At 32.4% G+C, this 19,399-nt stretch overlaps 1 protein-coding gene across 1 annotated transcript; it reads left to right on the top strand.

Annotated features, from left to right (window-relative positions):
- Positions 1–15,792: 15,792 nt before the first annotated feature.
- Positions 15,793–18,216, top strand: LOC130972995 (uncharacterized). The gene is made up of 7 exons (XM_057897358.1): positions 15,793–16,245; positions 16,428–16,539; positions 16,629–16,710; positions 16,904–16,955; positions 17,069–17,231; positions 17,366–17,418; positions 18,145–18,216. The coding sequence occupies exons 1-5, from the start codon at positions 15,832–15,834 to the stop codon at positions 17,222–17,224; spliced, it is 816 nt and encodes a 271-aa protein (XP_057753341.1). The 5' UTR covers positions 15,793–15,831; the 3' UTR covers positions 17,225–17,231; positions 17,366–17,418; positions 18,145–18,216.
- Positions 18,217–19,399: the final 1,183 nt, after the last annotated feature.

Raw genomic sequence — 19,399 nt, 5'->3', positions numbered from 1 at the left:
AGCCTATTGTAGGAATTAACTGTCAAATTGACATTAACGTTAGAGGAGTTAAGAGGAATAGCCAATGGAAAGGGTACAAAGGAAAGGACTTAGGACGGTGCATGATTGGGACCCGCCCAATCCCATCATGAATGGTCATCATGACGGTCCAAAATACATATGAACAATGTGGAGCCCACATCGGAAGAAAATAGGAAAAAAAGAAAGAAAGAAAGAAGGAAGGTTTAATTGCGTGGACAGCTTATGATACCATGAACATGGGCCATTTTCATTGCCAAACAGCGCTTAGGCCTTTCGAAAAAGATGAAAAATCCACGTGGACCCCCATACCCCCTGCTTTCTACATCGTACACCCTTCATGGGGCCCACTTCAGGCCCTTGATGTGCCATGTCAGATCGTATCATGCTCTCCAAATAACACTGTTTTCATAATTTATTTTAGAATACTAATTTTTTCATAATTCTTTAGTTACATTTATATTTTTTAATAATGTTTTCTGTAATATGTATATATAAAATGTTTATTTTATTTAATTATATATTATTATGTCAAAATAAATTAACTTTTTATATATATTTAATAAATTTAATTTTAATATATTATTAATATAAAATTTTTTTACACATATATTCAGTTATATAACATTATATTTATAAAAATAATTTTTTTTTATATTTACTGAGTAATTAACTATTAAAAAATAAATATGATTAAATAACTGTATAAAATATTTTATATTATTAATGTATTAAAATTAAATTCATATTTAATTATATAACTTTATATCAGTAAAGTACTAAATTAGTCTTCTACATTTCGGAAGAATTCTATTTTAGTTTTCAACGTTTAAAGTGTTCTATTTACGTGCAAAATAGTTTTGATTAACATCAATCAAGTCTTGCCATTAAGTGTGAGTGAAATTATTAATATCGTGTTCGACGTAACAAACTGAAGAAGGAGTAGGGGTTGATAGACGTACAATTGCGTTGAGAGGGAACACATACTTACTCTAAGACTTAACTCTTCTTCTTGTGAAAACCAAATGGGTTGAGGAGATTTGATAACGGAATATTTGACACGATCTTTTTTTGGAGACAAAGGGTTTCAAACTAGCTGCTTTGGTGGAACTTAAATGTTACTGAAGAAGAAGAAGAAGAGTCAGTCTTAGAGTAAGTATGTGTTCCGTCTCAATGCGAGAACCATTGCACGTCTATTAATCCCTACCTCTTCAGTTTGTCACATCGAATACGACGTTAACAATTTCACTCACACTTAACGACAGAACTTGATTGATGCTAATCAAACTATTTTGGACGTAAATAGGACACTTTAAATGTTGAGGGCTAAAATAGAATTCATCTCAAACGTAAGGGACCAATTTAATACTTTACCCTTATCTTTTATATTGACTGAGTAAATAATCATTAAAAAGCATATATAATTAAATAATTTTATAAGAACAATACGACACATCTAAGTCTTTTATGAATCAATTCTGATCCAACTAAGTTAAATAATAAGATTTAAAGTAATACTACCTACAACTAATTTTTGTTGATGTTAGATCAACTTAAATGGACTTAGTTAACAAAAATATTTGGATATGTAGTATTCATTTCATAAAATATTTATACTATTAGTGTATTAAAATTAAACTTAAAATTTTAAATAAGTATATAAATATTTTATATATTAATTAACAATATACTGAAATTAAATTTCTTTTATTTTACTCAGAATTTTTAATTATGTAAATTATTATGAATTGAAATAATCTGTCAAAATTAAAATAATAAATTTTTTTCTTACCATTGATCTTTTTATACATACATAAATAAATATTAATCTATTTACCTTCTTGGAAAAAGATAAATTTATCCAATAAAAAAATTTAATAATTAAATTTTTATTTTAAATTATTTTATCTTAAATTTTCTAATTATAAATTGCACAAATAAGGATATGCAATATGAAAACACAAATCATATTTTAATTATAGATAATGCTAAGAGAATAATACACTTTTAATGTAAAAAAAAATTTAATCAGTATTGATTCAAGGCAAAATCAAAGAAAAATGTTAACCTCCTAAAATTTCTCTTAATTGTATATAACAAAGCTCAGGTCAGTTTTTCGGTTTCATGACAGAATGAATACTATTATATATTCACTTATTTGCTCTTAGAATATGTAATTTAAGTTCATAAAACAAGAGAGATGCATTGCGCGACATATCACCATACACACAATTAGTATTTCTCTCTTGTTTCTATTTCTTTTTTATATACGTCTTATTATTATTACTCCCCAGCGGTAAGACACTATTATGTTTGTTAGAAAATTATTGAACATTATCGTGGATATCCATGATAGCCCTCATCATCTATAGTACCAAGATAATGTATATTCCAATCATCAACGTAAGCTAAAATGTCTCCTTCTATATAATTGCATGTCCCAAACTCGTATGATGTTATATTTGTATTTGAAGCTCTTAATTTTAAAAAAGAAATTAATGAACATAACTATCCTAATTAAGTGCAAATTTTCATAATCATAGATAGGATATTTTTGTAAAACTTATGTCACGACTATTTTTTTGTTGATGGATAGTGAAATCCATATGTCATTTATATTGATAATAGAATTATTCTTTGTTGAAAAACCAAAATAATACTTCTATAAGTAACATGTAAATTGGGTAATCTAACCAATTTTATCAAGACTAGGGCAAAACTAGCTACTTCAATTGTTTCAAATGAATCAAAATATAGCTTCTTTCTGCCACACGGATTCTTCTACATCTTTTAATTGAATAATTTAAAAAATATATATAATTTGTATATATGTTTAGTTAACAATTAGATAATAAAAATGTGTACAAAAAAATTAACCATTAAATTAACTAATATATATTTTTATATAGATATATATATATATATCTATGCATAAATATTTATATTGTTTAATTAATTCATTTTAATATTTGTTTGGTTGTTTGTTGAATCAGTTGAGGAGTGGTAGTTGGGAGTGTGGATCAGGACCTGAATACGAAAATTGGAATGAGAAATTGAGCCCATAAGTTTTCGGTTGATAGGCGGATGTGACTACCTGTAAAGACACTCCAATGTCAAAGTAAGTGTCCGTATGATAAAATGGCTAGATTAGGGTTATGGTAACGTACTTGTGGAGAGGGGATAGGTCCCTCTCCTTTATTCCTCTTCGTTGGGTGGGCCCTCCCGTTTGAGCCCAGTTGTCTGGGAGCTTATACCAGTTGTTCAGACTTCTACTAACAAGATCGTGTCATGTGATGGACATGTTGTTACTCGGACGGGTCGTGGATCTGTTTGGTGGACCTACGACTCTTGTTGAGCTAGGCCAGAATAGTGTCTCCAATGCGTCAAGTTGTAGAACTTACGATTGGTGCATTAGCTTAGATCGTGTTCTCGTGTAATATAGACTTCATCTAATGGCGACTTCGCCAGTGGGACTCACGCTTCTAGTGCTTTCCTCGTACGCGTGAGTTGTCCCCAACTGTTGTTCTGAGACGTCGCTTCGGTTTTCGTACCCGAAGCATTAGATGTCTTTTAAGAGTAATTTGAAAGCGCGTGGAAAAGTCAATTTTGCCCTTGACCTTTTGCGCTTCTCCTCCTTCCGTTATAATTACTTTCCCCACTTCATTCTATCATTTCTTTTCCTCTTTCTCTTTCTTTCACACAACTACCATCACCACTCTTGTCGTTCCTCATCCTCTCTCCTACAACTGCTACTGTTGGTACTGTTTGGGGATTTTGCTCTGCCACCGTAGGAAACTTGCCATTTTTTGCTTTCATTATTTTTCTTCATCACAAATATTGGTAAGTGACTATTTTTGTGCTTATTTTACTCCTTGTTTGCCATTGTTGTTATATCTCTTTTTACTGCTATTGCTTCTTGCTCTGGTATGTGTTAAGTAGTTTTTAAGGGATACCATATATAGGTGTAATTATCATGGTTTAAGCTATGGTGGTTTTAGGCTACAACGTTTTAGTGTAGAATGACTTAGCTTTGGTTTAGGACCTGTCCCCAACTTCACGTTTTAACTTAAGCGGTGCCCCACTGTAGGTATGGCATAGTGACTTTCTGTGAATCATTACATGTGGTGCACTACCGATGTCATGAGCACATTTTTCAGGATAACCGCAGAGGAACTACAAGAGCTCTGCGGTTCAGGAGCACTGTGTGGAAGTGGTCTCGAGGAGGCAAATTACGAACTCCTAGTACCGGGCCCCAGGGAATGCAATTGCCAACTCAATCTCGACACTCTTTGCATCCCTGATTGGGTGTGGGTGTACAAATTTATGTTTGCCACCTTAGGTGTTCGAATTCCCTTCCCCCCTTCGTTATGGCCCTCTTAAATATACGCGAACCTTCGCAACTCCACCCAAACAGTTGGGCCGCCATTTGTTGCTTTGATATGGTTTGTGAATACTTGGAACTCACGACCATTGTAGAGGTTTTTCTCATCTTCTTCTTCCTCAAAAACCCTTCTCAAGAGGGTAAACACAAAACAGGATACCTCTCCTTTTGAGCCATGCAGAACTGGAGGATCTTCGGCCTCTTCGAAGACTCCTTCCACAGATTTAAGGAAACCTTCTTCAATATGAGACCGGCTCGAAGTCGTCACCCCTTCTGGCTAACACTTGAAGGAGAAAGGCACATTCTGACCTATTAGAGCTTTGGCGCCGACTCTAATTACATAAGGGCTCCCCCCTCTTTTGGCTTTTTGAGAATTGGTGATCCTCTTAAAATATTTAAAAGCCTCATCGCAAGATGGTCCCCATTCAAAGGCCATTCCCTTTTTCATCAAGTTGAAAAAAGGCAATGCTTTGGCAGCTGATGCGCCGAGAAAACGGGATGGGGCTGTCAACCTGCTTGCTAATCTTTGCACATCTTTCACACTCTTGGGGCTTGTCATGCGAAGCACAGCTTCATTTGTCTAGGTTAGCTTCTATTCCCCTTCCCTCTGGGTGATCTTGAATCCCAAGAACTTCCCTGCTTCCGTGGCGAAAGCATATTTCAAGGGATTCAGCCTCATATTGTGTTTTTGAATAAAGTCGAAGATGATCTATAGGTCGGCTACCAGACTATCTGGCTCATCCATTTTGACTAGCATGTCATCGATGTAGACTTCTATAGACCTACCTATGTGGTCCTTGAAGACCTTATTTATCAACCTTTGGTAGGTTGTCCTTGTATTTTTCAAGCCAAACGCCATGACTTTGTAACAATATGTTTCTCCTAGCATTATAAACGCCGTCTTTTCCTCATCAGGTCGGTGCATCGGGATCTAATTGTTTCTCAAGTAAGCATCCATGAAACTCAAAAACTTATCTCCGCTACTGCATCCACCAAGGCATCTATATTAAGGGGTGAAAATGAGTCATTTGGACAGACCTTGTTAAGGTCCGAGTAGTCCACGCACATTCTCCATTTTTATTTGTCTTCTTCATAGGAACTACACTCGAGAGCCATATGGAGTAGTCCAGTTCCCTGATAAAATCGACTTCTAATAAATTAGCTGTTTGTTTGGCTATCTTGTTTGCCCTTTCCGATGACATCTTCCTCTTCCTCTGCGTGACGGGCTGCACCTCTGGTCTTGCGGCCAACTGGTGGGACATGAAATTTAAGTCTATCCTAGACATGTCAGTTGGAATCCAGGCAAAGAGGTCTCCGTTAGCTCGGATGACTTCTATGAGAGGTCCTTTCAATTCGTAAGGTAGGTTGCGATTCACAAATGTGAATTTGTCTTCCGTTTCCCCTACCCAAAACTTTTACAGTTCGCCTTGGGGATTTGGTCTTGGGTGCTCGTCAATGATAGCGTCGAGATCTGCCAAGAATACGTCGGCTGCTTCTTTGGATCTCTTTCGTAAGGATAAGCTAGCGTTATCACAAGCGACAGCCATCCCCAGATCTACCCGAATCTTTCCTACCGACCCGTCATCTGGCACAAACTTGATTGTTAATAGCTTCGTGCAAATGATCGCTAGCAGGTCGTTAATTGTTCTCTTCCCAAGAATGATGTTATACGTCATGGAGTCTCTTAGGATTACAAATTCAACCATTGTAGATTTTCTACTTACCCCGGAACCAACATAGATCGACAGAACAACAGAGCCGTCCAACTTGATATATTTGTCGCCTAACCCTACGACTCCGTGGCAGTGGTCCTTGAGGTCACTTTCCTTCAATCCTAGGGCGTAGAATATGTTTTAAAATATGTGTTCAAGTCTGCTCCTGTGTGAACTAAAATTCGCTTAACCAAATCTGTCTCGATTATCGCTGAAACCACTATTAGCAGGTCCTCCAAGAGGTTGTGACACCAGCAGTCTCCAGGGCCAAATGATATTTCGGGTAGTTCTCTAGGAGAAAGTTTCTCCCCGGTTGTCACGGCAAGTACCTTGGCATCTTTCTTTGTTGCTGACCTTGCCTTTGGTGGGGCATTCTTACCGACCACCACATTCATCACCACTGTTGGGATTGTGTCCAAATACTCTGGAGGGTCTTGCTTCAGCTTGACAGTCCGACCCCGGTCCTCTTCAAAACACTCCCTTTCTTTTCTTCTTGGTTCCCAGATGAACTGCGAAATTTATTCAGCTTCTTTCTCGGATAACTTGCTCTATCGTGTCCTTCAAGTCAAAACAATATTGTGTCTTGTACTCAAAATCCTTGTGATAATCACAATAGAGGATCTTGTTCCCTCTGGTCTAGTCTTTCAGTTTTCTTGGTTTGGGCAAGATGTCTCTGTCCGCAATCCACTGGAAAACTTTCATTATCAGGACGATCAGGGGGTATAATTCGTAAATTTTTCTATCTGGAGAAAGGTTTTAAATGGCTTCCCCAGTTCTATATCTCTTGGAGCATCCCTCTGCTTTTCTGGGTTGCTAGCGTGACGGGAGGAAGGAGTAGTTTGCTGCCGTTTGTTGGCGGCTACCACCTGGCTAACCTCCTCATCATTTATGTACTCTCTTGCTACGCATTGTATCTCTTGCATTGTCCAGACATATGTGGTAGTTAAGTGTTTTTGAAAGTCCCTATTCAGTAAGCTGTTAGTGAGTCACAAGTTGACCACAGAGTCCGTGAAGCTATCGATCTCTAAGCATTCATCATTAAAATGATCCAGATACTTTCTCGTGGACTCGCCCAACTCGTTGTATTATCCCTAAGAGGTTGATCGGGTATTTTGTCTTGGTGATGCGAGTGGTGAACTGTGCTAGAAACTTCATAAAAATGTCCGAGAAGATGGTTATAAACCTTGTGGGAGGAAATTGAACCAATGGATCGTTGGCCTAGCCAGGGTCACGGGAAACCCTGGCACCTGACCGCATCTCCCACACCCTCCAGGTTCATCCTGGCTTCGAAGGCCGTGATGTGCTCTTGTGGGTCTTTGGTACCATCATACCTCATGTCCGTCGGTTTATCAAAGTTCTTAGATAGACAGACTTTGAGGATGGAAGAGTGGAAGGGAGTGGCACTGATTACCACAGGATCTCAACATTTTCTTTTCCGCTCATCCTTACTTCCCGGCTTCTCGATTTGTCTCGGGAGTACAAGGGCTGGGTACGACTGTCAGTTTGGTTGCTCCCGTCGTCCTCCACTCCCTCATGCCATCTTTCTTCCGATCCCTTCAACGGGGACCGGGTGCGAGAATGGCTTGGCCGAGCCTCTACGCGTGAGCGGCTATTTCGGCGAACCTTAGGGTTGTAACGGTCTCTTGCCGTCAACTCTCGTTCGAGATTTTGAACCATGTGCCTGAGTTTCTACATGATCCAGAAGTTGTCGTTGCCTGCACCCCCAAATGGACGCCTCTTGGGAGACTGCTCATGAGAATGGCCATTATCAGAAGGGGTTGATCGCCTCCGGGAGGTCCCCGTACTTAAGTCTACTCATGAGGCGGCGCCCATGCCACTCATTGTTCATCTCTTCTCCTGGCTCATCCTCCGGGTGGTGAAAGACTTCCATTCTCAGCTTGCGTCAAGTTTGTATAGACAACGCCATTATTCGATTATTCGTTGGATCAGTTGAGGAGTGGTCATTAGGAGTGTGGGTCAAGATCTGAATACGGGAGCTGAGATGAGGACTTGAGCTTGTGAGTCCTCAGTTGATTGGTGGATGGGACCACTTGCAAGGACACTCTGATGTCAAAGTAAATATCCGTACGATAAGCGGCTAAATTAGTGTTGTGGTGACATATCCGTGGAGAGAAGTAGGTCTCTCTTCTTTAATTTATTCCTTTTCGTCTGGTGGACCCTTCCGTTTAAGCCTAGTTATTTGAAAATTTTTATCAGTTGTCCAAACTTCTATAGATCTGTTGGGTCATAGATCCATCTAATAAATTTTCAGCTCTTGTTGAGCTGGACCAGAACAACATATATTTTGTATTTTGATTTATTAATTATACGAGTGATTAATTTTTTATGTACACATAATATAGTGGTTAGATATATAATGTGGTTGTGTATACAAATTAAAAGAAGAAGAGGATAGATAATAAAAGTTTAACACTAACAAATTATAATTTCTGATTTTTAATGACAAGAATAATAACCAATAATGTAGATCTCTTTTTATGAGCTGAACCGCTAATATAATATCCTTTCACCCCAAGCAGAGAGATAGGTCCATTCCTATGTCCTATTGACACACATGCATGCAAAGGGTGCTACTCTATATATGTACTTTTCTCCCTTCCATAATTCTTGCAGCTGTTCCTTTTCTAGTTTTGTTTGTTTTACTATGGGGTGTATCAGAACATAAGTAAAATAAATCTAATCAAGTTGATGCACTTCAATTTCAAATAATGCATGAATTCGTAATATATTCACCTAAGGGGTACTATGAGTACAGTATATATGTAGGACTAGGATCGGATTATAACTTATCTATAATGAACTCTAAAAGTTAAGTTTAAAACTAAGAAAAATATGTTATAGTGTGTATATTTTGTTAAGTAAGATGGACGATAGATGTTAAATAATTTTAATCAAGATCTTGATAAAGGTATGTGATGTAGTAAATTATTGTATCTAATAACCACATTTTTTAATAAAGATCTTGACCAAAAACCAACGGTAACGCTTCATATTCTAAATATGAATAGAATATTTGCAATTAAAATCCTGACGAGTTGAATTAATTCACCAATTTTTAATTGGTTTTATCCATTTTTTACCGGTTTATTACAACGAATTTTTTATTTAACTCGGTTAAACCGATCAATTTGCTAGTCAATTCGGTTATTAGAATAATAGTAATAATTCTTAGTTAATAAAAAAGGAATAATTTTATAAATCTTCATTGAATATAAGAATATGTCTTAATATTAATAAATAAATCAACTTAAAATTGAATTGTTGTGTTGTCATATTTAACCTAATAAATCTTGGAGGTGATTAAGGGTGAACGCAGATCGAATTGGATTGGATATGACCAAAATTTCGATCCGATCCTCATTAAAATCATCGGATTGGATTCAATATCCACGGTTTTTAAGTTTGGATTCGATCTGCGGATCGGATATCGAATATCAGATATATTTGCAAAACACAAAAATATTTTTAAAAGTTTATTTTTATTAAAAAAATCAATAAAATTCATTTTTCTATTCTTTTAAATATATTTACTCTTAAAATAATATTAAAACATATTTTTCTTACATAATAAATTAAAATAATACAATATATATGATAATTATTAGTTGAAATAAAACATAAAAAATATTTACTTATTTATTTTTTTATTTTTATGGATACGCAAATATGCAGATTGCGGATATATATACAAAATTTATAATCTAATTTTATCATTGTACAGATCCGATCTGATCCAATAACCTTACTAATCGGATCCATATCCATAATTTTTGAATCAGATCCGATCTATGAACACCCGTAAAGATAAAAGGGATTGCCTATAAAGCAACAAAGCTTGGGTAAAAAGTTTAGAGAGGGCGGTGAGGAGAGTGGCCACACTAATTGGCCGTGAAATAATATCATCATTAAGAAGAAGAAAAAAGACTTGACCATCATCCAATAAGGACTAGACACGTCAGCGCTTACTAGGATATCACCTTTGAATGTCTCCTTGTTTGGCTGTCTCATCAACTCTCATGGCGTGATTGATTCCCTCTTTTACCCTAACATGCTTTGCTTAGGTACCGTTTTCTAATCAGCTTTCTGAATCATTCCAAACTTGATGACGTGGACCTAGATTCCTTTCGTGCATGCTTCATGTATTCATCTTCCTATTTATTCTATTCTTTTTCATCAATTAATTATTTTATAAGACTTGGTTGACTTACTGTAAGATGTAATTAATTTTGATCAACATCAAATATATAATAAAAATAAATTTAATTTTAATATATTATTAGTATTATACTCATCAATTGCATAAATAATCATTAAAATAAATATAATTAAATGATTTTATAAAATATTTTTACATCATTATAATATCAAAATTAAATTTATTATAAAATACATAAAATTAAAATTGTATTGTCAATTTTTCAAATTTTAATTCAAAATATTGATTAAGATTTAAGAAGAAGAACCGTATATCAATTTAACATTAAATAATAAGTCCACAAAATTAAATGAGATAAGAGATAGTAGCATAATAATGATGGTTCCAGCGTGTAAACACGTAATAATGGGGAGTGACATGTGCATGGTGGCTGTGACACGATCACTTTTGTGACTCATCAAACCCGAAATTGCTGCTTCGTTTGGTTTCAGATAGTGATTTGTCAACTATAGTATATTAGAATTTAGAACTTAGAGTGTTCTATTTGGTTTTCTATAACCACATCTTATCTTATCTTAACATACACACTGATTCGAGCTCAATTCATATATCAGCTCATGAGGTCTCAAAGATGAATTGCTAATCTTCCTATTGATGTCGATTGAAGGGGTAACAATTGTTAAAGTTATATATCTAGCTTTAATAATTTTGCCATCATTATCAGCTGTTGGTTGATTTAATATAATCCTTGAAAAAGAATTTAAAACATCTTTCCTAAAAAAATATCTTTTAGTTTCAAGTACATTAACTATCACAATGGTATTTCAAAGTTTATTCATATAACTAAAAGCCAATCACTTTATTTAATTTCTATTATCTTTTATTTTTCTCAATTCTTTTGAGTCGTTTATTTCTACCCTTGTTTAATTTATTGCCATCTCAACATCAATATGGGGTTCATTCTCCACTACTTCATTATAGTTATTGGTCTTTTTTCCGTTCACGTTCTCTAGCTATCTAATATAAGCTCTCTCTTTTCATTCTCAACACGAATATAATGGAACTTCTGGTTAATGGCGAAAAAGTTGTTTTTCACGTGCTCCATCTATCTTAAAAATTTGCTCAACATGAAAATAGTTTGTGATACGATTGTTATAACTCAATCCAACTATGTCTACAAATTAAAATTCAAATACAATAATAAATGTGACTTATTTTTAATTAGAGAGAATCTCGCTAATAATAATCTATTCAGAAACAATTAGTTGAAATATTTATTTTCGAAAGATTAAGCTGATTCGAAATGTTGGTGAAGTGTCGAAAAGAGAGTAGAAGCCAAAAAAACACACGCACTTAGACAAATCGAGTAGTTATTCGAATGAAGAATCGAGCAGTTACACGAATTATAGAGATCGAAAGCCTTATTTGAGTTAAAGATTTGTTGGTAACGTTCTTGGGCAAAAGAGCGATTATCCAAAATTTCTCACCCAAGGTAGCATCATGTCATTAATGGTCGGTTATGGAAATGAGTTATAAATATTAGAAAGTCTTAGAAAATCGGGGTTAAAACTTTGCTTCACACTCATATCCTAGAGACATTCTATCTGACTCTGCTTTGAGTCAAATTCAATGCAAACCATTTCAATTCCAGTCAGTTTTACTTTTCGAAATTTTTATTTTGCATTTTTTTCAGTTCTTTGCACTTTTCGAACTCAATTCTCTTTTAATGCTCATCTAATTCGAAGATCTTTAATGCATTTATAGAAAAAAGGTACCCGTAAAAGAGGAATAGATTTCACTTTCAGATTATTAGAATCGAACTACCATCGATTTGTTAAAAATTAACAAAACAGAAACAAACTAAAGAGATCAAACAAATATCTCAAATTCTCCACAGAAAATTACACTCTATAAATATTAAATTCTAACTATGTAAAATGTACGCTATTCACAATAACTCTGTATTATATTATACTCATATTTTATTTTTATTAATTTGATGTCGAATTGTTTTTGTAGGCGCTTGCCGCCACCGTTGCTCTTGACGTGTAACTCATCTCTTCCAAGTGAAGATAAGCTCAAATTTAAATAGGACGAGTTACATCTCTCCTCGATTTATAGCGCAGGAACAGTTTGTACTTTGTATGAGAATATAAACGAACGTCACGATACGAGAAAACTTTGAATGGGGTTGAACCAAGTTTGATTTTCACTCAAAATAATATAACAAACTTTTTCTTACAAAACGAGGACCAAATTAAATAAAACTCTCTATACTAAAATCTAATATCTTGTAGCAAATTTTATGAGTGACTAATTTATTTAACAATATAAAAAATTTAATATTAATTTAATAATTAAAATTTGTTAAAATTAAAGTATTCGAGCAAATATTTCTTAAAAATCAATTTAGGATCAGTTTGGCTAAATTTTTTAAATAAGTTCTCTTGAAAAAAGAGTTTAAAATATAAAGATTTTTATTAATAATAACTTTTAAATAAGTTATTTTATATTTAAAAAGTTATTATAGAAGTTCTTGTATTAAAGTTGTGCATTAAATACAAGTGATAAAATAGTTTTTAAAAATAGAAAAAGTCACAATTTTTTAACTTTTTCAAAAGCTCTTAAATAACTTTTTAAAAAGTTAAAAGTTTATCTAAAAAAATATACTAAACACTATTAATATAACCTTTTGTAAGTCAAAATAAAAAAAATAACTTTTTGGTATTTTCAAACGGACCCTAAGAGTATTGATCTCTAGTTGATGATTGAAAATATTTGTGATCAATAATAGAAATAAATTATCTTTTCTGATTTGTACTCAAACTATAGAGTGATTTATTTGTGACACTAGAAACGGCCTAGAATTTATCAATTATTGGAGGTGACTTATTTAATCATCATCATCAACCCATTAGTTTCGTGGGCAATTCTTAGGAGAGAAAATAAGAAAAAAGATTATTATTATTATTATTAATATTGAAAAAATAGTTCTTATGTTCAAGACTTTTTCAAATTAAAACTAACAACTATTAATATTAATAAAATAGATACTAATAAATTTTTACAATGAAACAATATTTGATACGCGCATAATGCGAGTCTTACACTAGTAATGAGGTGGAGGTGCAATTGAGTTTGAAAGTCAAGAGCGGGGACTAATTGTTCAAGTTGCTTTTGGGAGACATGCTTTATGTATTTGGAGAACGACCACTTATATTGGCAAACACATCGTTTTCAATTTGATCTTTCTTTTTGGAACTTTCCTTTTATTATATTGTGTTGGGCAACGCATTTGGTGCTTCCTTTTGTGTCCCAAATTAGAAACATACTAGGTCCCCTTACACCGTTTACTCGCAAACTTTTATAATGGAAATAAAATTAAACAAAAGCGCTTGTAACAATGCTATTTCTATTAGATTGGACTTATATATATATATATGGTATCATCAATCTATGATTCAAGAGGTCAATTTAGTTTCAGCCAACTAAGGTTGCTTGGATCTTAAATTATTTGATAATATCATAATGGATAAAAAGTAGCACTGAAAAAAAAAAATCGAAAGTTGGTTATAGACTTATAGCTAGGAAAAGAATGAAGCAACTCATTCATACTTCATAATATGAGTAATATTAAAGAACTAATACTATATCAGTCAATTGACAAGTTCAATATGAATTCTATTAAAAATGAATTTTTGTTAAGATTGGATTTCGGATATTTCTTCTAATTGAATTTCGAAAGTTCTTATTTTTAAGAGTTTCGAATGTTTTTTTATATTGAATGTTAGTTTATGTAATGTTGTTTACCAAGACTTGCTCTTTGTTCACCTTAATAATTAATAAAAAAAAAAGAAAAAGTTTAGGGGCAGCAACTTTTATATTTTTTGACCAGCACTTAACTATCAAAACAAAAATGAGTAATATCTCACCATTAAATGTAATATCATACCATTAAAAACACTATTGATAGCCAATTGATGGTTACAAAACACCAAAATTGCTGGCCCTAGCATTCCTCAATAAAAAAATGAAGTATGGAAAAGTTATAACAGCAAAAGTTGAAGATATTATAGATATCCCGTTTTTGGAATGCAGAATTAATAAGCTGCCACTCCATGAATTGTTCTACTTATAACTTGTCTCAATTTTGCTTCAGCACGCGCTGCAACAATTTTCACACTCATCACCCGTGCTCAATCACTATAATTAACACTGAAATGTTTATTGGTTTAAGAAATATCGAATTCTTCTTTTTTTTTGTTACTTTTTTTTTAATCAAAATCTGAGGTAGATTAATCGTAATTCTTCTTGATATTTACTTTATTTTAGTGAACAGTAGTACGTAATTTCACTAACGATAATTTTTTTATATTCATGCACGGACAAAGGTGCGTTCAAACCGCAATCTGAGGCATTGTCAAAAGGCATAAGCATTGATGTTAATGAAATAAAAGAAACTGTAAAGAAAAAGATGAAATATGAACGATGATGATGATGATGGATGATTAGATTGGTGTAAACTTTGCACGAAAAATGTTTCTTTAGCACGAAAAATCTTGGAACAACTTTTGATATATCGTGAATCGAAGTGGGGTTTAAGTCCCTTCAAAAGAAATTTAGACGAAGATTGAACTGTGGAATTGCCTATGGCATCTTAATTGTATGAAAATTGGAAAACTAGCATATATGTAAGGCTGCGTTTGTTTTGTTTATATGTATGAAATACTGAAACATAAAATTATTTTTGACAGATAAAATATAAATAAAAATATTATATTTAAAAATATTAAATTGATATATTTTATATTTATTTTTATTAAAAAAATATAAAAATACTAATAAAAAATATAATTTATTTTTAATATTTTTTATTATTTTTATTAATTTTTTATAATTATATTTTTTATTATTATATATTTATTTCTACATTTTTAAATAAAAAAATAATAATAAATTAAATTTTAATTTTTTTAATTTATTATTAAATAAAATATAAAAATATTAATTTTTATATAATTTTTTTATATTTTATTTTTAATATCTTATTTTATTTTTATTTTATTGTCAGAATCAAACCCAGTAAAGGTTACGCTGCATTGAGTGGACTTGTTTCACAATCCATGAAAAATAGAAAACTAAGTGCATTTCACTTTTTTTTTCGGGTGTAGACTACAAAACTTTTTTTCTATTGGGCCAACTCTAATTGTTATTTGACCTACGGATGTATAAACGACCCAGAGCAAAAATAGTGAAGAAGTCATCAAAATGCATTGATATTGATGAAAAATAATAAAAATTATAAAATAAAAGTCACCTTTTATTATTATTATTTTAAAACCAAAGTTAAAAGTGTCTTCCTGAGGAGAGTGCTTGAAATAATATAAATGTGAAGCAATGATATTATTCATAGGAGATACCAAGCTTCCAAGTTTGGGACCAACAGCTTTTTTTTTTTCCTTTTTTTCATGCCATCAAATATTCTTTAACTTTGCTTTTTGTGATGAATTGAACATAACATTCTTAGATTTTGCCAATCTTGCATGGCTCCATTATTTTCATTCACTGTCCCCATGAAATGCAGAGAAATAATCTCCTTTTCACATACCTATAATTCATCATGTCATGTTTCTCTAGCTAGGAACTTGTCAAGAAATGTTCTTGTGAATAGAAGAAATTCTGTTTCTCTAGTTTCATACAATTCATTGATACATAGAAACTTGTGTTGTGATGAGAGGCAGAGAGGTAGCATGTCCCTCATTGCATATGATGCTAATAATAAGAACTACTCAGAATCAGAATCACAAGGTAACAACAATGAAGCCATGGATGCAGTTATGAAATTGTATTCAGCCTTCAAGAATAAAGACACACAAGACTTAGCTGATATACTTGCTGATGAATGCCGCTGTGTCTGCAATTTTCTCTCATTCTTCCAAGCCTTCCATGGAAAAAGGGTACAAATTAGAGTGCATTTGGTTTATATTTTCTGTTTTTAAGATTCTGTGAAGACAAAATAGTAAAAGTAAAAACAATAAAATTCTGTATTTTGTTTTTATGTTCTGTTTTTCTTTTTTATTTTTTCTCCACAAATTCTATAGTTAGAGAAAAGTAAAATTAGTGTGATGTTGCATTGCAGCAAGTGATGGAATTCTTCGGTTATCTGATAAAAATACTTGGAAACCACATCCAAATTGTGGTGAAACCAACTCTGCATGATGGCATGAACGTTGGTGTCCATTGGAAATTTGGTTATTACTCTCTCCTTCTTTCTCTGCTCTTCATGATTATATTATTTACTTGCATACCAAGCTATTCTTATGTGCTTTGTTGGGTGCAGAATGGAAAAAGATTCATGTCCCTCTAGGCAATGGTTTCAGCTTCCACATTTGCCAAACTTACCACGGAAAAGCTGTAATTAAGTATGTTTAGCTTAAGGCGATTATTCACGTGAAGATGTTTTTATGTTAAACAGTTTAGTCAAATTATCTAGCACATCTTAGTTATCATCGTATAAAGATATTTTCATGCTAGTGGTTTAATATTTCTTTTATCATATTAGAACAAAATTAATTCCCTATAAGTATTTTCTTATGGTTTTTATATCGAATTCAGAAATATTGAGATGTTTATGGAGCCATTACTCCACTTGGAACCATTTAGGCTGGTAAGCATCAACTTTCTTTCTTTCTTTTTAATTTGTTTATATTTTCCGAGAACCTTAACCTTGTAGCACACATGCTTGTTTGTGAAATTGTTTCTATGTTTGTTGTGACGCAGATAATAACATCAAGGCTGACACAGTTGGCGGAGAAGATCGCCTTATTTACGGCGGAGAAATCTGGAAACAAAAAAGCAAAAAAAGTTTTGTTGGTTGTGCTTGCTTTATTATCCATAACTGCCTCCTTATTGTTCATGAAACTTGCTGCTTCATAAGAGCCGTGTAAATACTAACACAATAGCATTAGTAACAAATTCAATTTAAGAAGGTCATGCATTGGACAACTTTTAATTTTAGGTATAATACACACCTACACACCCTTCACATACTTATTAATTTTTTTTCTTCGATTGCAGTTGGTAGGAGTTGAGTCCGAGACCTTTAAAATGAGGAAGGAGTAGAATGCGGTGTAAGTTAAGGCTCATTGACTAATTAAGTTTATAAAATGGACCATCAAAATTATGTTACACGAAAATAGCAGCAGGGAAAAAAAATAAAAGCTCATCAACTCTTTTCTTATTTATTGTCATATTAAGCACAAGTGAATACCAGAAAACAAAAAGAGTTCCAAATAATTCCATAATCTGTTGAATTTACTATTTTCTTCAAACTCTTCAAATTGGCATGAAAGGCTAAAGTCAAACAACATGATGTCAAATTAAATTTGTCTCGGGAAATGGATCCTGGGGTACGAATAGTGTATACAAAAACCTTAAAAAATGCTGCTGCAACTTTCAATATATAATAATTAATAACTTCACTCAGTCTAATTCATATTATCATGATTTCATGTAATCATATAGACGTATCAAGGTCCGTCATTGAATGCATTTCACAATCGTATGAGGCGGGTATCATAAATTTAACCCCTTAGGAGTTAGGACCACACACTATGCCGTTAAGATTAATTATTATTTTATAGGTTCTCTCATGTCTTTTTCAATCACTTGACTTTACTTGGAACATAATTATGATACAAATTAAACTCGTTATTGATGAGTTGGCTTCTAATTTTGATATTTTTCTCGATTTCAAATTACTACAAATTGTAATTTTGTGTTAAAACTTAAAAGTCAATGTGCTTAATTTTTTTCCTTAATTATATATAATTAATAAGTTTCTATTTGGTTTGCAGCCTCGTCACGGTGCCTAAACACGTGTGGAAGAGAGTGAAACAATTGTGGGTTTTACATATAAAATTGTTGATAAAGTTAGCCCAAGATAAGACCGAATATAATACACCTTTTTATGAGGATTTCTTTCTTTGGTTAGTAGCATAGATTTCTTAAAATATTCTTTGACTACTTCTTGTATCTGCGTTGTTATATTATTATTATTATTATTATTATTATTATTATTATTATTATTATTATTAAAGTTGACTGAAAATCTAATTCAATACAAAAAAAAATTAGTTCAGAAATTGAACATTATTTCTTAATTGTAAAAAGAATATTGTAGCTAGTCATTTCTCTATCTTCCCCTGTTTTGACATCTTATGCAAGGTTTCAAAAGTGGAATTGATGATCATATATCATGTGAAAGTTAATTGTGACTTTGATGATATGATTTGATCCACATTTTGGACGTAAGGAAGTTGATGAATTTGGAAGGAACAATGAATCCAAGAACAGCAAGTGGTGGTGATTGGTTTATATATAGTGCTTTCAGATGCAAACGTTTGAAGAAACTTCCCTTCTTCTATATCCATCATTAAGGCATGCTTTGCTACCTAACGTTACCATTTTCGAATAAATTATGGACATCCTTTTAATTCAAGAATTTATTATGTCTTATATGTTCTACATAATGATGCATTACTTTAGTTAAAGCATAGATTATAGATAGATAAACTTTGTCTTTATTAAAGTTTCCATTATAAAAAAGAGAAAAAATAATAATCGATGCATTTTGTTGTACTTGTAATCTAGAAAATTTCTCTTCCTGCCTTAGTCATCGGTTTGTTATTATTCTTGACCAATTTTATTCTCTAGACATTTTCAATTATTATTCTTGTCAGATAAATTAATATTTTTTTATCATTTTTAATCAAAATTTTAATTATAAATAAATTTTAACATATTTTATTATAAGATAATTAAATCTAAATAAATTTTACTACAAAACAAAATATTTTCCATAGAGGGAGAAATTTATTTTACAAAATTAATTTTTGAGATATTTTAAAAATAAAATTGTTAAAAAATAAAATCTAAAATCTAAAATTTGTTAAAAAATTAATTTAAACGTTATAATAATTACAATGACTTCAAAGAAGCAGGTCCTAATAAAATTGAAACCATCTTTAATTTGTTAAGTTTACAAACAAATACAATTCATAGAATATAGAAGAATTGACAAAAAAAAAGGAACTAACGTTCAATTGGTCT

The sequence above is a fragment of the Arachis stenosperma genome, chromosome 4 (genome assembly GCF_014773155.1).
Source record: "Arachis stenosperma cultivar V10309 chromosome 4, arast.V10309.gnm1.PFL2, whole genome shotgun sequence".
NCBI classification, from domain to species: Eukaryota; Viridiplantae; Streptophyta; class Magnoliopsida; order Fabales; family Fabaceae; genus Arachis; species Arachis stenosperma.
The sequence above is the reverse complement of the archived record's forward strand: the minus strand, read 5'-3'. Positions and strand labels throughout refer to the sequence as shown.

Bases quoted from the DNA above. Each gene is read 5' to 3' on its own strand.
- LOC130972995 (XM_057897358.1), top strand. From the start codon at position 15,832: ATGGCTCCATTATTTTCATTCACTGTCCCCATGAAATGCAGAGAAATA. The intron at 16,246-16,427 runs GTACAAATTAGA...GTTGCATTGCAG, and splicing joins AAGCCTTCCATGGAAAAAGG to CAAGTGATGGAATTCTTCGG. The intron at 16,540-16,628 runs GTTATTACTCTC...TGTTGGGTGCAG, and splicing joins TGGTGTCCATTGGAAATTTG to AATGGAAAAAGATTCATGTC.